At 38.6% G+C, this 19,475-nt stretch overlaps 1 protein-coding gene across 1 annotated transcript in view; it reads left to right on the forward strand.

Annotated features, from left to right (window-relative positions):
• DSCAM (DS cell adhesion molecule) overlaps positions 1 to 19,475 on the forward strand; it is a 741,375-nt gene that overhangs the window by 451,852 nt on the left and 270,048 nt on the right. Inside the window, exon 11 of the mRNA XM_061192687.1 lies at positions 15,295 to 15,573. Coding sequence (XP_061048670.1) covers positions 15,295 to 15,573 — 279 coding nt within the window. The remainder of the gene's footprint in view (positions 1 to 15,294; positions 15,574 to 19,475) is intronic.

The raw sequence follows: 19,475 nt of genomic DNA on the forward strand, positions 1-19,475 counted from the left end.
CATTCGTTCAACTGTTGTGTACAACAAAGCTCAGAAACTGGTTTCCTTTGTAAGGACACATGGATGTGTCCATCTACTCTCAGAGAAACACAGCCTTCTAGGAATTGTCTAATGTCTGAAAGAGGGAAAAGAGAATATCACCTCGATCCTGAAGATAAGATTTCTTTGTTATAACCCGAGTCCCCACTGTTGAGACATTCCTTTGGGCTCAAGAACAAAAACCCAGGTGCTGATTGGTCAGATGGGAACTTTGTTCTGTTTTGTCAATATTTGGTTTATACCACACCTTTATCATCAGTTCATACAAATTCCCTATTTTGTTTTATCTTTTTTTTTAAACCATTCACCAATTCTGGTATTGTTCTTCCCTATTTCCATACCACATATTTATGTTTACTTAATATATTTCTTTTTTAAAACTTTTTATTTTATATTGGAGTATAGCTGATTAACAATGTTGTGATAATTTCAGGTGCACAGCAAAGAGACTCATCCATACATATACATGTATCCATTCTCCCCCAGACTCCCCTCCCATCCAGGCTGCCACATAACATGGAACAGAGTTTCCTGTGCTGTACAGTAGGTCCTTGTTGGTTATCCATTTTAAATACAGCAGTACATGTCGATCCCAAACTCCCTAACTATCCCTTCCCCCATCCTTCCCCCCAGTAACCATAAGTTTGCTCTCTCAGTCTGTATGTTTCTGTTTTGTAAATAAGTTCATTTGTATCATTTCTTTGTAGATTCCACAAATAAGGGATACCATACGGTATTTCTCTTTCTCAGTATGACTTACTTCACTCAGTATGACAGTCTCTGGGTCTACCCATGTTGCTGCAGATGGCATTATTTCATTCTTTTTAATGGCTGAGTAATATTCCATTGTATATACATACCACATCTTCTTTATCCATTCCTCCGTTGATGGACATTTAGGTTGCTTCCATGTCTTGGCTATTGTAAACTCAAAAGCTTTTGCACAGCAAAGGAAACATAAACAAAACGAGAAGACAACCCACAGATTGGGAGAAAATATTTGCAAATGATGTGCCCGACAAGGGATTAGTCTCCAAAATTTACAAACAACTCATGAGGCTTAATGTCATCCAAACAAATAATCCAGTCAAAAAATGGGCAGAAGACCTAAATAGACATTTTTCCAAAGAAGACATACAGATGGCCAAGAGGCACATGAAAAGATGTTCAACATCACTAATTATTAGAGAAATGCAAATCAAAACTACAATGAGATATCACCTCACACCAGTCAAAATGGCTATCATCAGAAAATCCACAAACAATAAATGCTGGAGAGAGGGTGTGGAGAGAAGCGAACCCTCATGCACTGTTGGTGGGAATTAAATTGGTACAGCTACTATGGAGAACAGTATGGAGGTTCCTTAAAAAACTAAAATTAGAGCTACCATATGACCCTGCAATTCCACTCCTGGGCATATGTCTGGAGAAAAATATAGTCCAAAAGGATACATGCACCACAATGTTCGTTGCAGCACTGTTTACAATAACCAGGACATGGAAGCAACCTAAATGTCCATGGACAGAGGAATGGATATAGAAGATGTGGTGCATATATTTATCTTAAATACGCTTTCTATGCCCTTATTAAGATAAATATGTAAATATGTATAATAAAACCATAAAAGTAAACACTTAGGTTGTCTCCTAGATCTTTGACTCTCTATGTGATGCTACAACGAATATCCTTGTGGATGTGCCTATATGTAATACTAAGTATAGGATAGGAAATAGAATTGTTACATCATAGAATTTAATATCATATAATGACTGATACAGCACTAATGACTGAATAGCACTCTCCAAAATTCCTATACTAGTTTATGCCGCCACCAGCCATGTGTAGAAGGTCACAGTTCCCTATATCTTTGCCAATAATTAGTATTATCTGCCCTTCTAATTTTTGCAATATAATGGATGTAATGTTTATTTTAATTTCTTCCATCACTACTGAGGTTGAGCATCTCTTTATATTCTTTTTAGGTACTTTGGTGTCCCATCTATGAATTTCCTTTACCCATTTTGCCATCAGTCTTCCTGCTGTTTCTTCCTGCTTTGCTATAGTTCTTTAATGTAAATATGAATCTCTTGTTACTTATAAACAGTTGTGAATATATTTTCCAAGCTCTCTTGACTCTTTATCTTTGATTGTCTTCATTGGGATCTGGTTTAAGAAGTCTCTGGGTTCATGGAAGATCCATGCCTACATTTTTTTTTCTATATTTGCTCTGTGTTTACATTCCACTGTCCACATTTAGGTCTTCAGTCCACATCGAGGATTGGAGATATAGTAGAAATGGGTGTCCAATTTCTTCTTTATTGATTGAGTCAGTATTCCTAATATCATTTATTAAATGACCCATGCTTTCCACTCTTCTCCGTATATCAAGATACCATGGTGGTGTGGTCAGAGGTCATTTTTGTTCTGTGAAATGTATTGAAACTTTCTTTATGGATGTTTCATGTATTTTAATAAATGTCTGTTTTTTCATATATTTGTTGGGCATAAGTTTGTACGTGTTCGACTAAATTTAATAATTGTGTTATATCTCATCTCTAGCTTTGCCAATTTTTTTGTTCCTTTCATTGACCAGTGATCAAAGTGGGAGTTAATATTACCAAATATAATTGATTTATCTATCTTCTGCTACAATCTCTGGTATTTTTTTGTCTTGTAATATCTATTATATGATTAAAAATTACTCTTCTTGCCTTCTTTGTGCCTGGTAGATCTTTTCCCATTTCTTCAACTCCTGCTTTTATGTAACTTTTTATTTTGTGATGTTGCTTGAACCCAATTTTTAATCCAGTGTGTGTGTGTGTGTGTGTGTGTGACTTTTGATGCATGTTTAACACATATATGTTTATTTGAATTGATTTTATATCAAAAGTTGTTTTAGTCAGATTATTTTATATTTTCCATTTACTCTCTACTTCCTGTTCTCTCTCTTAACTTGGCACTGAACAGGATCACTCAAGTATTGATAATTAGGTTTATAAAAAGATCTGTTGATACTAAGTGCTCATAAATATGCTGCAATCATATCTCCAAGCACATAAACGTCCTTGTACTAACTATTCAATTCAGTGAAAGAATTTGTTAATTTCTTCAAGAAAGAGCCAGTTGCTTATGATGTGTATTAATCTGGGTGTGGCAATAAAATACCTTGGTTTTGCAGACCTGAATCTTCCAAGTTGTCCACAAGTGATAAAAATACTTGGAAGATTTCACTCTGTACCTTTCTTTCAAAGAATCAGAACACGTCTACGCCGAAAGCCATCTTGTCTGAGTCTCATCAAGAAGAATTAGAGACCCCGAAAATTGAGGAGACTCGTGCAGGGACACACAGTTGGCTGAAAGCGTAGAGAGGGGTCTGTATAATTAGTTTTTCATAGATCTATGCTGATGTGAATATTGGGTGGATGGAATATAGAGGGACATATCTTTCATTGGTCTATATTCATGCATTTAACAATATCCCTCCTTCATTATATCACTAATTCAATGCCTGAAATTTGCCAAAATAACTTCACTGACTTACAGCTTTGTTGAAATATCATAGTTACCTTTTTATATCCTTGTCTTCTCTATGACATATTTCATAAAAAAGAATACAGCCACCTGAAGTCAGTTACAGTTAATAACCAAGCTTTTAAAGAAGGATGACCTTTTCTAAGTCAAGGTCATGAAAAATAATTCTCAAGTAAATACCTTGCTATTACTAGCAATTCTTGTAAAGAAGCTAATTGGGAAAAGAAGGTAAGCTTTAAAATGAATGCCAGCGATTTTGTGAATTTTGGCTGTCCTTGTCATTTAGCCTGGCTGTCATCACCTCTAGTTTGAGTCCCATGGCTTTGCCTGCACTAATAGTCCATAGAAATAAAAATAAAATAAGTGCAACCCATCTGGAAGAGTCTTTTCTCCACCTGGGTTGGTACAACACGAGAGCTATGTTTCATTTTCTTGATGCCATTATGATTCAAATGGCTTTTCTTTAAATATTAGAGATGCAAGTTAGTTTGGGTTAATCAGAAAACTACTCAGTTTTATTACCAAGTCTCTATGTAACCATATTATTGACCCCAACCAGGAGAAAAGTAGCCTGCCTATCTATCTCCTCAGTCCAAGGTGACTCTTATTGTTAAATACAGAAATTCTCATGAATTCTGCAGGTGTTCATCATTTTTAAATGTTAAAGAAACTATTTATTTCAACGTAATATGGTTATGGCTATCAAATGCCTTCCATGAAAATCCTTGAAGAAACATCTCATATGGTTAAAAGCTAGAATCCCCTGAAAAAACCACCCAATTCCTATCCCTGTATCCCACTGCAGGCACCTATATAGGTGGTCCATTTTTCCTGAAAGTGCTTTGGAAGAAGATGCTGTCATGTTTCTCATGGCTCGTTTTAGTGTTTTATTTCTGAAAATTTCAAGCAGTTTGTCTTTTCTTTATATCTAATATGTATCTTTCCAGCTGATGAAAACAGCAGTTCCTGTTTCTCTTTATTATAATTCTACATTATGCCTTAAGGATTTCTTTTTTTCTTCCTAAAATGTTTTAAGTGTATTTTCTCCCATGGACTTAATTGATATTTTAAAACATTTTTAAAGTTTCTCTTACCTTTATACTTATGTTGTCATATTTATGGCTCCGTAGTTCTTCTCAAAATCTGGTAGTCCAAAATAGGCATCCTACGTAAGAACGACCTTGTTTAAAAATCTTAGTAGGAGAGTTAGCTACGCTCATCTCTGATTTATTCTGAAGTTACACTATTCTTATGTCAACTGTGCTATTCTGTTGGGTTGTATTTAGCTTATGAACCCTACCGATGCTTTTGGCTTCATCTACTGGAAACCCATTACCCAGTGCCTGCAGCATGTGAACGTGCTTGGGTATTTGTGTGTGTGTGTGTGTGTGTGTGTGTGTGTGTGTGTGTGTGATTAATGTTTGCCAGGTTTTCTTGTGTTTTTAACTTGAGCCTTCTGGGATTTCTTGGGTCCTAATTCAAATATTGGCATTGAATTCTTCCTCATTTCTGTACTCTTGGACATACACTTACTGAGCTAGCTTGTGAATATGCATAGCCCCATATTAAAGATAAAGACGGAAGTTCGGTGCTGAGCGCTGGCTGAGCTGAGGACAGGTAAATGAGTAAAAGAAACAAATGAATAAACAAATACAGACTTTTTGAAGGTAATGAGCAGCATTCTTAAAATGAACTTTTCAAACTATTTTTTCCCTTGCTTCTGTCATCCCTTTTCTGTTCTGCAGGAAATAGGAAAATACTGATAATCACGTACAGAGGGGTCTTACTAAAAGAGAACCCAGTGCACATGATAATTCTCCCCTGGTCACAATCCAAAATGAATAAGAGCAACATGGATGGATGGGTGGATGGATGGATGGATGGATGGATGCAGTATACAGAGGCAATATTACAAACAGACCTGGTTTTGTTATGAATAGTATATCAATTTTTTTATTTTAGATGAGGCAAAGTGTTGCAGGTTGTATTCTCCCGGGAGCAGCCTCTGAGATGGAGTTTGGTGTGCAGGATGTTTACCAGGGAGTGTCCTTACCATCAACACGTGTGGAAGAAGGGAAAGGGAGAAGGACTGGGCACAGGGAGAAGATGAGCAGGGGGCTCATCCGACTCTGCAGGGGGCTCTGGAGAAAGAGTGCTCCTTCAGAGTTGTCCTGAGTTGGGGCAAAATTGCCCTCTTCAGTCACTCATTGGAAAGGCCTGCACTTGGGTGAGGGGGATCTCTGCAGCTGGGCCCACCTTTGAAGTAGCTGATGACTGAAGGGTGCCCCCTGAGGTCACTCGCAGAACCTGGGGCTCATGTCCTTGAAGGAACCTGGGCCACGTGTCTTCACGTATATCAAATCCTACCACTTATGCAGATGTTAAATAGCTATCGATGTGCATCTTAAATACCTTTTCCTAAAAAAAATGTTTTCATTAAATTGCTCCCACTTTCTCTAATAACGCTAGTCCAATATTTCAAATAGCAGATGAAAACTGTCACAGTGGAGGGTAGTAACATCATTAGACTAGATGTTTTGTTACCAAAACAATTTTTAACTCAAAGAATCTCTTTGATTCCTATGATTTCTTTAGTTTATTCAGGCCATATCGGTGCATCTACTGTTAATGAGATCAAATAATAATAAGATGGTCACTGCCAACACAGGGTTGGGGTCAGTGGGAGGACCTGTAGACAAATAACTATAATACATGACAGGAGGTAGCAAAAGTCTTGAGGAAAGTGGCACAGGGTGAGAAACAAAACATTTCAACTAGCGATGGGAGAAGAGTGGGCAGACAAATAAGAAAGTCACTGATTTCAACACAATGCCATCAAAGAAATATATGGGAGGTGTTTTGGAAGTACGAAAGATGGACATCTAACTAGTTCTGGGCATAAACTCTGGAGTCAAAAAAAAGATTTCCAAGAGAAACTGAGTTGAGTCTCAAAGGGATTTACAGCCTGAAAAAATCTCCAAAGCAGGTAACAGCTGAGCTGAGTTTTCACACTTTAAGCTGGTAGGGGTGAGAATGGGCACTGCTGGGGCGGGGGACAGAAAGAGGGACAGGGTGCAGCCCTTGACATTCAGAGTCAATGTGGCTGAACCAAAGGACACTTACTGTAGGCAAATGGTGTGAGTCGGCACAGAGACAGTGTCAGATCTTGTAGCGTTCGGTGCCTCCTCCTCCATCCTAAAGGCAGCGAAGTGATAGAAGCAGAGGGAGATACTCACAAAAGTGTTTTAGAAAAACTAATCTGATTGAGGTATATGAGATGGATTATACTTCAGAAAGAAAACAAATGGGAAGACCAATTAGGACACAACTGAAAAGTTTTAATACAAGATGATGGGAGGTATGCATATGGCTGATTCATTTTGTTGTACAACAGAAACTAACATAGTATTGTGAAGCAATTATACTTCAATAAAGATCTATTAAAAAAAATAAAGATGATGGAAGAATGCTTGAGGAAAAAAAGAGCCAGATGCAAGAGGTACTGAGAGGTGGAGTAGACAAGATATCACAGCCAGTGAGAGGGGTCGGAGATAAAGAGAAATGTACAGCTAGGAATATTATACGAAATCATATCGTATCATATCATACTATGTTATATTATAAATAACACTCGTGTAATAACTTTTATTATTCTGAGCTTCTTTCAGCTGGGAGATTTTGCTAGAGAATTGAAGGAGAGGCTTAGATTAAGGGGAAACATGACACGTTTGGTTTGGGATTGGAGATGCTTCTGGGCCATCCAGATGGAGGTCTTAGCGGACAACTGAACAAGTAGGCAGGAAGCTTGAGAAGGAGTTTTGGATGAAGATGTTGATGAGGCAATCCACTGCATCGAGCTCACACCTGGCAGGGAGGCTGTAGGTGAGACCGTCAGGGAAACAGAGGGAGGAAGCCAGGCCAGGGCACTGAGGAACAATGTCTCCATTAGTGAGGGGCACATAGTCTTCCTTTGAAGCGCTGAACTATTTATTTAAGGTTTTTAATCTCCTTCTTACTTTGTGTGAACTTTTCAAATGGAAGAGGCACCTACCCTCATTATCCCTTTGCTATGGGATCTATGAACTCTTATAAACCATCTATCTAGGATTTATCAATACCCATAAGCAAGCAGAGATGGTGACAACATTTATTATTCCTGAGAATACATTACTAGTCCATAGTAATATAGAGAGATATATAGATAATTTCTGATCACATTGATCACACAAACATTGTGTAATTCAGTTCTAATAATTGAAAAAAACCTAACACCTCATTGGCTGTATTGGACCCTTTGTTGAGTAAAATGAGGACAATATTCTATATAGAAAAAATAACATGCGTTAGGAAATAATACTAGGAAGCAAAATAGTTTCCACTCACTGTAAAACTTACAATATAATCTGAGAAAAGATGTGTTTTATCACAGCAATATCTATAGCAGATGGTGTTCTAACGACAGTAGGACAAATGTGAAGAGACTGAGAACTGTAGGTGCTCATCTGGAGCGAGAATTGTGAAATTCGTGTATATGATTTTGCGTGTTGTTTGTTTCACTTGTAAACAGGCCTTCAAGTCACGGCAGGTGTCTTGAACCTGGGACTTTCTGAAACTGGGGTAAATATGTGTGATTTGTTCCCCTATTGTTTTCTGTCTATGAAGGAGAATGTTTATCCCTTAGAATGTAGCCAGAGCTGAGTAATCTCTGAAACTCCAATTTACGTTTTTGCTATGATACCTGTCTTAAAGAGTTCTAAGCCAAACAAGAATTCTTCTCCTTACCTGAGCACGCCTTAAATAATTCACGGGTGTGAATTTCCCTAAATGCACCCAAACTGCCTACTTAACTCAGCCACAGAAATTTAAGTGTGGTAATTTCAATCTCTGGCTAAAGAAAAATAGATACTTTTAACCTCTTTAATTTTTTACGTTTTATATGGCTTGGGTTGTTGAAAATATGCCCAGGATACAGCTCCCTAAGGGAATTTTTAGAGATGGACCCTGAATGCCGTCCTACCACACGGGAAAGACAATGACTCACTCCTTCTCTGCCTTTCCCACCCAGCAGCAGCCTGCTGGCTCACTCCTGCCTTTTATTTCTAGGTCAGTGTTTGGGTGTCAGTTAATATCAGTTCATATTGAACCCCAAGGGAGCTTAGAGAGAAAGGTCAAGAAGGGCTTGTAAAGAAGCCCACATTTATGTGCACATGCTTAAGCCTTGGTTTATTTAGCACCTGCCGGCTCCCAGCAATGCCCTTCTTACTTGTGCATTGTACCCTCCTGAAGCTCTGAAGCGCTCTGGTCATGCCCTTCTCACTTCGGCAGGTACAGGCCAAGGACCGGCAGCCCAATTCGTGGTGAGCCAGAAGCAGCTCTGGCGGAAGTCACTCAGCTCAGGGGAACAAGCTCACACAGTGGTTCAGAGTTGGCACTTACGGCCGTACCTGAATAAGCAAGGCCAGGTCTTGACTTTATCTCTCCAACTTGCCCTAACAGCAGGGGGAGGGGTGGCTCAGCGGGTCCACTAGTTACAAGTCCTGGGCCCCTAGGACATGTGGCATGTAATATGTGTTCACGGAAAATATTTGTTGTTGTGAGAACATGAATGCAAAAAGAGTAAAGAGTGATAGGTATAGAAGTAGGTATATTAGATAGTCTTGGAGGGTTTTGTAGACTGGGTAAAGGATCTTGGAAATTATACTCTAGGAACACTTGGAGGTTTTCAGGCGGGTTTTGCATTTCAGAACACTTTGGTGATGGATATGTGGGAAATGCATTTCAGGGAGAATAAAATAATTATTATTTTGGTACAGGTGAGAGGTAAGAGAGGACTCTGGCGGTGGAAGTAAGAATGCATAGAAAGGTCCTGATTCAAAAGAGATTTAGACCAGGGAATCTTGAGGGATCTAGTGATTTATTAGATGATACGATTGAGAACAAGACAGAAGTATGCATGCCTCTCAGTTTCTAGATTTAGTGACCAACCACTTGGGAATTACTTAGTCTGCTCATTCTATCCCATCATAAACTTCATGGGCCCCAAGGCTACTCAGGCTGAATAGCAGCATCACCTTTGTCCTTCCCATCTCGCCATCTCATCATTGTTATGTCCTGGATGTATCTCCCTCTGTATTCGCAACTTCAGGATTGTCTAATGTGCAAAATGTAGACACATGTTCATCATCACCTCTTAAAAGGTATTTTCAAAAACTATTATGCAATTAAGATGTACCAGATGCCATTTATTCCACTAGTTGTGGGAAGTAAAAAAGATAAACTCGATATATCTCCTGCATCCTGGGTCACTCTACTTAGGAAACAGCCTCATACATAGATCACTGTATTCACGTGTCATACATTTTATTATAAAGTCTTGAACAACAGGCTCTTGGGGTGGCTGGAGAAAGATTTTAATTGTGTTGTGTGAACAGAATGGAGGACTATATCACATAGGGGCAGTAATCTACAATTCTGTACTCTAAAGCATACTGTAAAGTAGCAGAATTGGACAAAGGACCAGTTCTATGGGTAGACAGTCCATTAAGCGATGTGCTCGACCCACAAGTCACACGTGTTCACCAGCCTCACGGTTTTCGAGCCACAGCTTGTATTTGGATGGACAGTACAGAGCCCTGAGCCTACGCAGGTTCTAGGCATCGCTGATGGGCATACGGATCCTAAAATGGGTGTGTAATTGGGACTGAACTCTCAGAGATCAGCCATGGGATTTGCATTCCCACAATGGGCAGGATTAGGAGATGCAATTTTTGGAGACTTTATGAAACATGTAAGATGTTATAAAAAGAAAATGTCTTAAAGGACGGGAAGAAAGGGCTTGTTAAACAGAATGGAGAAAAGGAGCTAGAAAGATGAAAATAACCACAGCCTTGACTCAGAATACTTTGGCTTGAGGCAGGCTCCCTGAGCAGCTTGATACCAGAAGCTGTCAACCTGAGACTTTTGTATGGAGACTCATGGAGTTAAATTACCACTGGAAATGAAATGACAAAATGTTGGAATTGATGAAATTATATGTGGCAATGGCAATAGAGCCTTATATGTCTCAACAAGCATGTAATGTATTTGATTTTCCCAGTGAATTATGGGCCTTGGGACAAAAAAAAAAAAAAAGAGTTAAGAAGAGGAAAGGTAGAAGGATGCTAAACTGAGCTACTTCTAGGTACCCCCTGGGCTCTGGGGCTGGCATGTTACATAAAGCCCTCTCCTGACACTCATGAATTGTGTCACTGTCACCATTTTACACATGAAGAGATGGAATCATAGAGTTAAAAAAAAACTGGATCAAGATAACACTGCTAACTACTCAAGACTGGCCAACACACAACTATGTTTCTTTCAGTATGTCATACTCCGCTCTGGGTGAGGGGGAAAGTAAAACTTGTTCTGTCCCCTGTGAAAAGGAATATACAGTTAATTTTTGAGGGACAAGACACAGAAATGTATTAGCCTGATTTAATGTTCTTGTTAAGGGTTTAGAAAGAATAAGAATCTAAACTAACATTTGACAGTATTCAAGGGCTCTGCACTGCCTCAGAGAAAGGAACCCCCAGCATTATGTAGAATGAAATACACAAGCCTGGTAAGAAGTGACATTTAGCAGATATTTACATACTTTATGAAGGACGGTTATGTGGAAACCTGCCGCAGGTCACATTCAGAATTTCTGCTCCTGTATTGTTACAAGGTTTTACTGTCAATGATATTCAGAGAATTTACCTTAAAAGGTGACATAATGACTCAGGCACAATAAGCAATGCACCTCAAACAGGTGATTTGGCTTCACCAAAATCATTACAAGAGTTTTTGAATCACTTGGTTTACTTTTTGCCTCCAATTTTATATCTTAATACATGTAAAATATAAGATTCTGGACCCCTTAAAATATTTTTAAGCATTTTGTACAGCAGACTTGTGTATCGTGGCTGAAGCAAGGGAGACAACGTATGTGGTAAGAAGTGAACTGACACACAGGTCTTTTCATTTGTGTTAAAAAAATAAAGTGCATCCCAATGTAATGTGGCAGGCAAAATAAGAAGTTACAAACCTGATTCTGACATTATTCTGGGAAAATGACTTTTCCCTCTAACTAAGTCCTTCCTTTCATCATGAAAATTTTATTTTAACTATCTTGGATAGTTTCTGTTTGTAAATACATTTTAAAATATTTTAAATATTATCTTTTTCCCCTGTAATATATTAACAATAACTTATGAGTCAGAGTCTTAATTATGCACTATGATATTGTATTAATTTGCAAAACATCTGGCTATTAAAGGCAGTGTGCCCCAGCAAACAACGTCCCCCATTGCTGTGTGTGTTGCATTGTATCTACTCTTTATAGTTTATGCTTCGTTTCTCCCCACCTTTACCTTACCAGTCGTGGCTTCTTACTGAGCCCTCATCAATATGCCTGAATTCTCAGCGTCTGGTTTAGACCAAGAAAGGAGATAATAAGGGTGCCGCAGAAGTTTAAAATACGATGTTCAGAGAGAGGGATTATCCTTTGAGTGACATGAGTGAGGGTTAGTGCCTGGGCTTTCTGACCTTTGTTTTCACTGGTTTGGAATCTGCATTTCCAGCAGTGTCACTTTATACCTAAACGTTTTGAAATTTACTTCTTTAACTATAATTATACTTCTTAGAGTTCTATAAACCAGTGAATTACATATATTTTAGAATTATGGAAAGCATGAATTTTTAAAAATTGATTCACCTGTAGCTACTTCTTGCCTCTGTTCTTCAAAAATAATATGTATGTGCCCTTTCTCTGTCCTATAACTTTCTTCTGCTGTAAAAAAGACACTCTTGTATTTAATAATTATTAACGGCCTACGGCCCATATTGTTTTGTTATTAAATAGATAGGTCAGAGGTGCTACATCTTATCTTTCTTTTTTTTTTTTTAATTTATTTATTTATTTATTTTTGGCTGTGTTGGGTCTTCGTTGCTGCGCACAGGCTTTTCTCTAGTTGCAGCGAGCGGGGGCTACTCTTCCTTGCGGTGTGCGGGCTTCTCATTGCGGTGGCTTCTCTTGTTGCGGAGCACGGGCTCTAGGCACACAGGCTTCAGTAGTTGTGGCTCGTGGGCTCAGTAGTTGTGGCGCACGGGCTTCGTTGCTCCGCGGCATGCGGGATCTTCCCGGACCAGGGCTCAAACCCACGTCCCCAGCCTTGGCAGGCGGATTCTTAACCACTGCACCACGATGGAAGCCCTTATTTTTATTTCTTGATCTGGGGCTTAGAAACTAAGTCCTTATATATTTCTTCTCCGTATTGTAACTAGTAAGAGAAATGGAGTCCTTTCCCTTGCCCACTAATGTTTCGCTTAGCTGTTCTGTTTTTTCCCTCATATGAAAGGCTTATGAAATAGAATCAGTGCTAAGAAACCAGTTCAGGTGCATGTGAAAGTCTGTGACCCCTGTGCTCATTCACTGCCCACAGCAGCCCCCCTCATTTTACAAATAAGGAAACTGAGGCACATAGGGGTGCTAATGACTTTAGTTAGTAGCACAGCTGAACTTAAACCCAGGTAGTCTGGCTGCAAAGTTCTTATCTTAGAAAAATGATCTGCAATTTAGATAAAAAGCACCAAGCCAGCAATGGGTGCTTAGGCTTCTCTGAGTAGACTCAAAATTAGGCTTCTGTGTGTAAGAAAGCAAAGAAGAGGAAACATAGTTACTTTTTATTTTTTAAATGTCCACTTATTAAGTGTTAATACTTAATATGGAGTAAACATTCGTAACACTTGGGGCAAGATTTAGAGAAATACAAGCACTTTTGCTACAGCTTGGCACTTTCCCCGCCTAATGACAACTATGAACAAACACAGTGTAATCCAGCTTGATCTATGCAGGGTGCAGGCTGTCAATATTTATTAAGCATAAGAATGTCTTCTTATAGCAGAAAAAAGTTACAGGATAGAGAAAGGGCTCTATTTTTTAAGAACAGAGGCAAGAATTAGCTACAGAGTGATCAGAATTTAAAAAGAAAACAAAAAACAAAATTCATACTACCCACATTTCTAAAATATCACTAACTCATTGGTTATAAGCTCCAGGTAGAACTTCATCCTGAGATCTTTTTCTCTTAGCGGCAGATCAACTTGTTGCAGACCCAAAGTTCTAACTTTACATTGAGGATCCACAGCAGTTTGGACATTGAATATGCTTGTCTGTACTTTCAGCTGTTTGTTTCCTTGCTTGCTTGTTTGTTTGTTTCTCTGGTAAAACCTAACTTGAGTCACCTGCTTACTAACTCTGGCTGATTTGCAATTTGGCTAATGACTAACTTGCAATTCTAACTTCCAACTTCTTTTGAAAGCGTACAGTAGTAGTAATAATAATATTAAATTACAGAAAAACCACTGCTATACTTTGTTGACATCCGCTGCCTATGACTATGAATGAAAGCTCCACTGGGTACAGATGGTATATCATGTTCATTGCTGTCTGTCCAGCACACACAGTGCAGTATTGAGCACATACCAGGTGCTCAATAAGCACTTCTTGAGTGAATGAATGAATGAATGAATAGTTTCCATTCAGATGTTTCTCAGCTGGATCCCTTTTGTCTCCCCTGAGTTGATAATTGAAAGGAGACTATGACTGATTTAAAGAATAAACTTTGCAGACATCCTGCTGTTTAATAACTTCATTTTGTAAAATCACCTAATATAATAACTGGTTTATATTAGGTTATTATTATGTTAATAATCTTAATAATCTATGAGTAACTACCCCAAAAGGCTGATAGGAAGAGGGTATTGATAACTAGCCCATGACCCCATGACGAATAAGTAACCACAGTAGGATCCAAAGTTGGCTCCTCTGGCTCCACATTGACCATTTTATAATGCTGACACCCTGTGAAGCCATCTAGGAAGTTGCCAAGAAGAATGGTCCTGAGGCAAGAAGGATGAATAAGAGCTTATTAGGGAAATTAAATCAAAAAAGAACATTCCAGACTGAGCTTGGCTGTGTCCACGGCTGGCCGAGCTGAAGACTATATAACCTTATCTTCAGTAGCAACACAGCTCCACAACTCGGAAAACTGGCCACGGACCAGTTCATAACTTAAGGTCATGTGCAAGGAATGTGTAAAATTGAGGGGTGCAGAGTAATGATGCAATTATCCTAACACAAATCTTTTAAATTAACATTTGCTATTAGTTGGATGTTAGATATTAAAAAATGTTAACAATTAAACTGGAATCTCTGCTTCTTCAATAGGCTTAAAGTATTAACAAGATGTGGAATGGATTGAAGAGGGAACAGTAATTGTACTCCTAATATTAGCAAAGCAGGAAAGAAGTCTCCTCTTGTACACATCATTTTTAAAAGCTTCCAAGAGAAAACCAAACCCAGATCCCTCTTTCATAGTATCTACACTGAAAAGTGCAGAATCTGAAATGTTTCCTTTAAAGATGATAATTGAATTTTAAAAAAATTTATCAAAATAAATGTGATTAAGCATATTTGCTGAAGTACAAATCAAGCCATGCTTTTCATTTAGAACAATGAGAAAATTCAAATAACAGAAGAGCACAATTTCAAATCTTCTACCGGTTCATATACTTTTATGCTATAGCAGTGATTTGTATTACTCTTTCAATGTCATGCAAAAGGGTTAAAGAAAAAAATGTAGAGTATTTACACAGTTCATTATCATCTTTCCTCTATTACTTTTTCTTTTCTTTTCTTTCAGTTCCACCTTTTATCCAACCTTTTGAGTTTCCAAGATTCTCCATTGGACAGCGGGTCTTCATCCCATGTGTTGTGGTCTCAGGGGACCTACCCATCACCATCACCTGGCAGAAGGACGGCCGGCCAATCCCAGCAAGCCTCGGGGTGACCATTGACAACATTGACTTCACGAGCTCCTTAAGGATTTCCAATCTCTCCCTGATGCACAATGGGAATTACACCTGCATAGCCCGCAATGAGGCAGCAGCTGTGGAGCACCAAAGCCAACTAATTGTGAGAGGTGAGGAGACACTTAGGATGCATGGCACCTATGCAGTCAGATTCAACAACACTCACCAATGGTGTTTCCTTGAAATGTTATGAAAATAACCAGAATTCATAAGAATTCCCTGTCATCCCATTCAAACACGCGCACACACACACACACACACACACACACACACACACACACACAGCTGAAGAAGCCAACTATGAACTCCCCTAAACTCCAAGCCAAGGTTTATTTACCTAAAATGTGAAGTTTCAAAAAATTAGCAGAGAAGAAATGTGTGAATGAGATGTGGGGACCATGGGATTTAATTCTTGAAATAAGGCTTCCCTACATTAACCCAGTGACTTGTGAGGCCCAAAATCCATAAGCTCATGCTGTGTTGTATTTATTTTATATAGCACTTTTTATATTATCATTTAGATTGATGGCTTTTAAAAATAATATTTGCCAAAGCCATATATCACAGTTTTTCTAAAGTCAAAAAATAGTAGCTTTTTATATTTTTTTATTTTAGTTTTAGAAATGTGGTTTTCTTTGTTCCTCCCTTCTGTGGAGCATTAAATGTCTATTTTGGAAGGGTACTGAAACATTTACTAAATTAAGCAAAGTGTGGCAATATTTATGAAAAAATTTAAAATAAGATGGTTTAACTTGTAGAAAACTTTTCCAGGGCTCTCAATGCACCTAAAATGTAAGCAACAGTCTTATTTCGAATCTCTTTGCAAGTCAGCAGATTCCCATCAAGGTTCACACTTGTCATCTTCAAAATGAGAAGCTAGTGTTCTCCAGTGTCTGTGGAGCATAGACGGTCTGTGATTTTACGGTTCTCCTAGAGTCGTATGTGCTCATCCACCAGTAGAATATTCATCCACATTGCAAAAGTAACTGTATGAAATTAAAGATTTATATTAATGTTGATTGTTTGCATTTTCAAGTCCTCGAACACAGGGCTGTCATTGTAATTGTCAGGAGGGGATGATTTCCATTACCTGCAGGACAGTCAGTAGATCTAAGCAGACTCTTTCTTGAGCAATAGGTTCCCATGTCCTTCCTTGGTCCTCACACCTTGTCCACATGACCCCTCTCCTTCCTTTCTTGTTGAAGAGTAATGCTCATTCTGTCTACTTGCCAACAAAATAAAGTGGAGCATACTTAGAATTCATATGAAGGCACCAACTTTGTATCTGTGAAAAAGATTTTCCCTGAGTGAGTAACAAAATCTACCTTCAGTTGGATACAAAACAAAGGTACAAATGGCCTTATGCTAATAAAATTGGGATACATGAAATATTTTTCCCATTTTTGAAGATGCATAAAAATGGGAGCCAATCTAGTACTGCTTCCCAAGTGTTTTTTTATAAGAAGAACTGACTCTTACTATCATTTGTGAAGGGCAAAGCAGTGAGTACATTAGTTTGTCTCCGACATAATCTGCTCTGAAGGATCCAGGTCAGAGAACAGAAATGCTACATAAAAATGTACATGAGTGTTCTGTGAATCACTTGACTTCGCAGGAAAGGCAACCAGAATTTTTTGACCAAGGCAAAGGTGAGATGACCTGGAATTGAGCCTAGCCAATCAGGATAATGTAGTGGATCACAATCTGATTAGTCTCTCCGTGTGGTTGTTTTTTAAATATGTTAAATTAGGTTCTGTGAAATTAACATTAAGTCACTAGTTAGGTGATATAGCCCCGAGAAAGGAAATGTGCTTCAAAGCAGGTCAGTAGCTGGAGAAATAGTCAAGGACAAGATAATGTGCGGGGGCAGTGGTTCTCAATCTGGACTTCACCATAAAATCTCCTGGGAGATTTAAGAAAACATTGATGACCATTTTCTGGTCCTAACGAAGCCCAACTAAATCATTATCCATCTCCCAGATCTCTGGGGCATTATCCTTTTTTTTTTTTTTCAATTCAAAATCACCTGTTAGTGGTTCTTGAATTTTGTCACACATTAAAATTATGTGGGGAGCTTTAAAAAATTCCTGATGTCCAGGTTGAAGTCCAATTAAATAACCATCATTGGAGGTGGGACCCAGGCACGAGGAATTTGTAAAATCCCTGAGTTGATTCTAATATGCAGCCAAGTTTAAGTCCAAGCACCCTGGGTAATTTGAATATGCAGCTATTTTAGAAGTCTGGAGTTTTCTTTCTAAATGCAAAGAGAGGCCGTTGGTGACTTTTAACTAGGCTAGTGGCATGGCCTGATTTACGTTTTTAATCATCACACTAGCAGCTGTGGAAAGAATGGACTGGTCCAGAAAGCAAGTAGGTAAGAAGCTATTTCAGAAGTCGAGGCAAGATAAAAAGCGCCTTGAGTGAAGGTGGTCACAGTCAAGGTAATGAGAAGCAGACGAATTTGCAATATGTTTTGGAGACGAATCAAACAAAGCATGTATATAAAGTGAATGTTGCAAAGAGAGAGAAAGAGGAATTGTTAATTGAAGTACATATTTTGCCTAATAAGGTAAATGAAAGTGTCTTCTACAGAAGTGGAGAAGATACAAGGAATAGCAGTTGTCACAAGGGCAAGAACGATGTGGGAAAAACAAGAAGGTCTAGACTCAAGGCATTCCAAAATTTAAGGTTCCAGAATAAGAGGAGGAATCAGCAAAGGAGACAGGAAGAAGGAACAATCAGTGGAATAGGAGGAAATCCAGTGGACTCTGGGGACCTGAAAGCAAAATAGGAAATAATCAAGAAAGATAGGTGATAACGTATATCACATCCCACTGAAAGTAGAAAAAGAGGAGAACCAAGAATTGCTCATTGGGTTTTAAGAAGATGGATATTGTTTGTTACCTTGTAGAGTGGCGTGGCTGCAGTGAATCCCTGATTAGTGGGGCTTGAAAAAAGAAAGGGAGGTGAATGTGTGGGAACTCAGGAAAATACAACTATTTTTATATTTTCAGGAATGTTGGTATGACAGGAGGCGAGGTGGACATGGGACAAGGGAAGCTTACATACTGATGGGAATGAGCCAATAGAGAGGAAAAAAGTATGTGGCAGGATAAAGAGATAATTACAGGATCCAAGTCCTTGACTTAGTTAATTGGCTTCTTTGAACGAGTGGAATATGTCCAAACTAGTGTAGTAATAACCTTGGTGGGGCTCCAGAAAGTAGAAGCAACAGAAATTGTTGGAAATTTCAGTGAGACAGATTTTGAGTCAAGTAACTTAAAAGATAAATGTAAAATTCATCAGATGGGGTCATCAGAGAGTAACATGCAGTGGATTTATCCTCCTACCATCAACAATTATAAAACTGGACAAAACTTTATAAAGTAACCATTTTCCAAATATGAAACAGGCAGTACAGGGCTGTGGTCCTAGAGAGGAGAGAAATATATGAGTTAAGCCCCAAATTCACCCCATATTTTTTCTTGGTGCACTTTCCAAACCATGATAGATGGATGCAGAGCCCAAATAGATAATGGTGATTTTTATGGTGATGAAAAACAAAGATAGACACTTAGAGCTATTGAGGTGCTGGATATTGCAAGGCAGAGTACTAGAGAGTGGGGGAGCTGTTCAAAGAAAGGTTTCTAAAAATCTGTATAAGGCTCCCTTTGAGTCTTTAGCTTAATACTACACTTCATATGCATAGGGCGAGACCCTATGAAATCTAGCAGAGAACAACTTCCAGGAGTATGTGAGATGAATAAAGATTCCAGTAGTCACACAGTCCTGAGAAACGTTGGAGTTCCGATTAGCCAGAGTAGAGAACACACAGGGAATTCAGTTAAAATCTCAGAAGAGGCCACACAATAAGAGAGGCCTAATCTAGCCCTGGGATAAGGGCTACTCTAGCCCAACCCTAATAAAAAGCCTACAGGTAGCCTTGACAGGATTAAATTTCTTCACTGGTAAATTGACTGTTTGCAAGAATAACATTCAGTGTTCTTAAAAG

Source organism: Eubalaena glacialis, chromosome 6 (assembly GCF_028564815.1).
Source record: "Eubalaena glacialis isolate mEubGla1 chromosome 6, mEubGla1.1.hap2.+ XY, whole genome shotgun sequence".
NCBI classification, from domain to species: Eukaryota; Metazoa; Chordata; class Mammalia; order Artiodactyla; family Balaenidae; genus Eubalaena; species Eubalaena glacialis.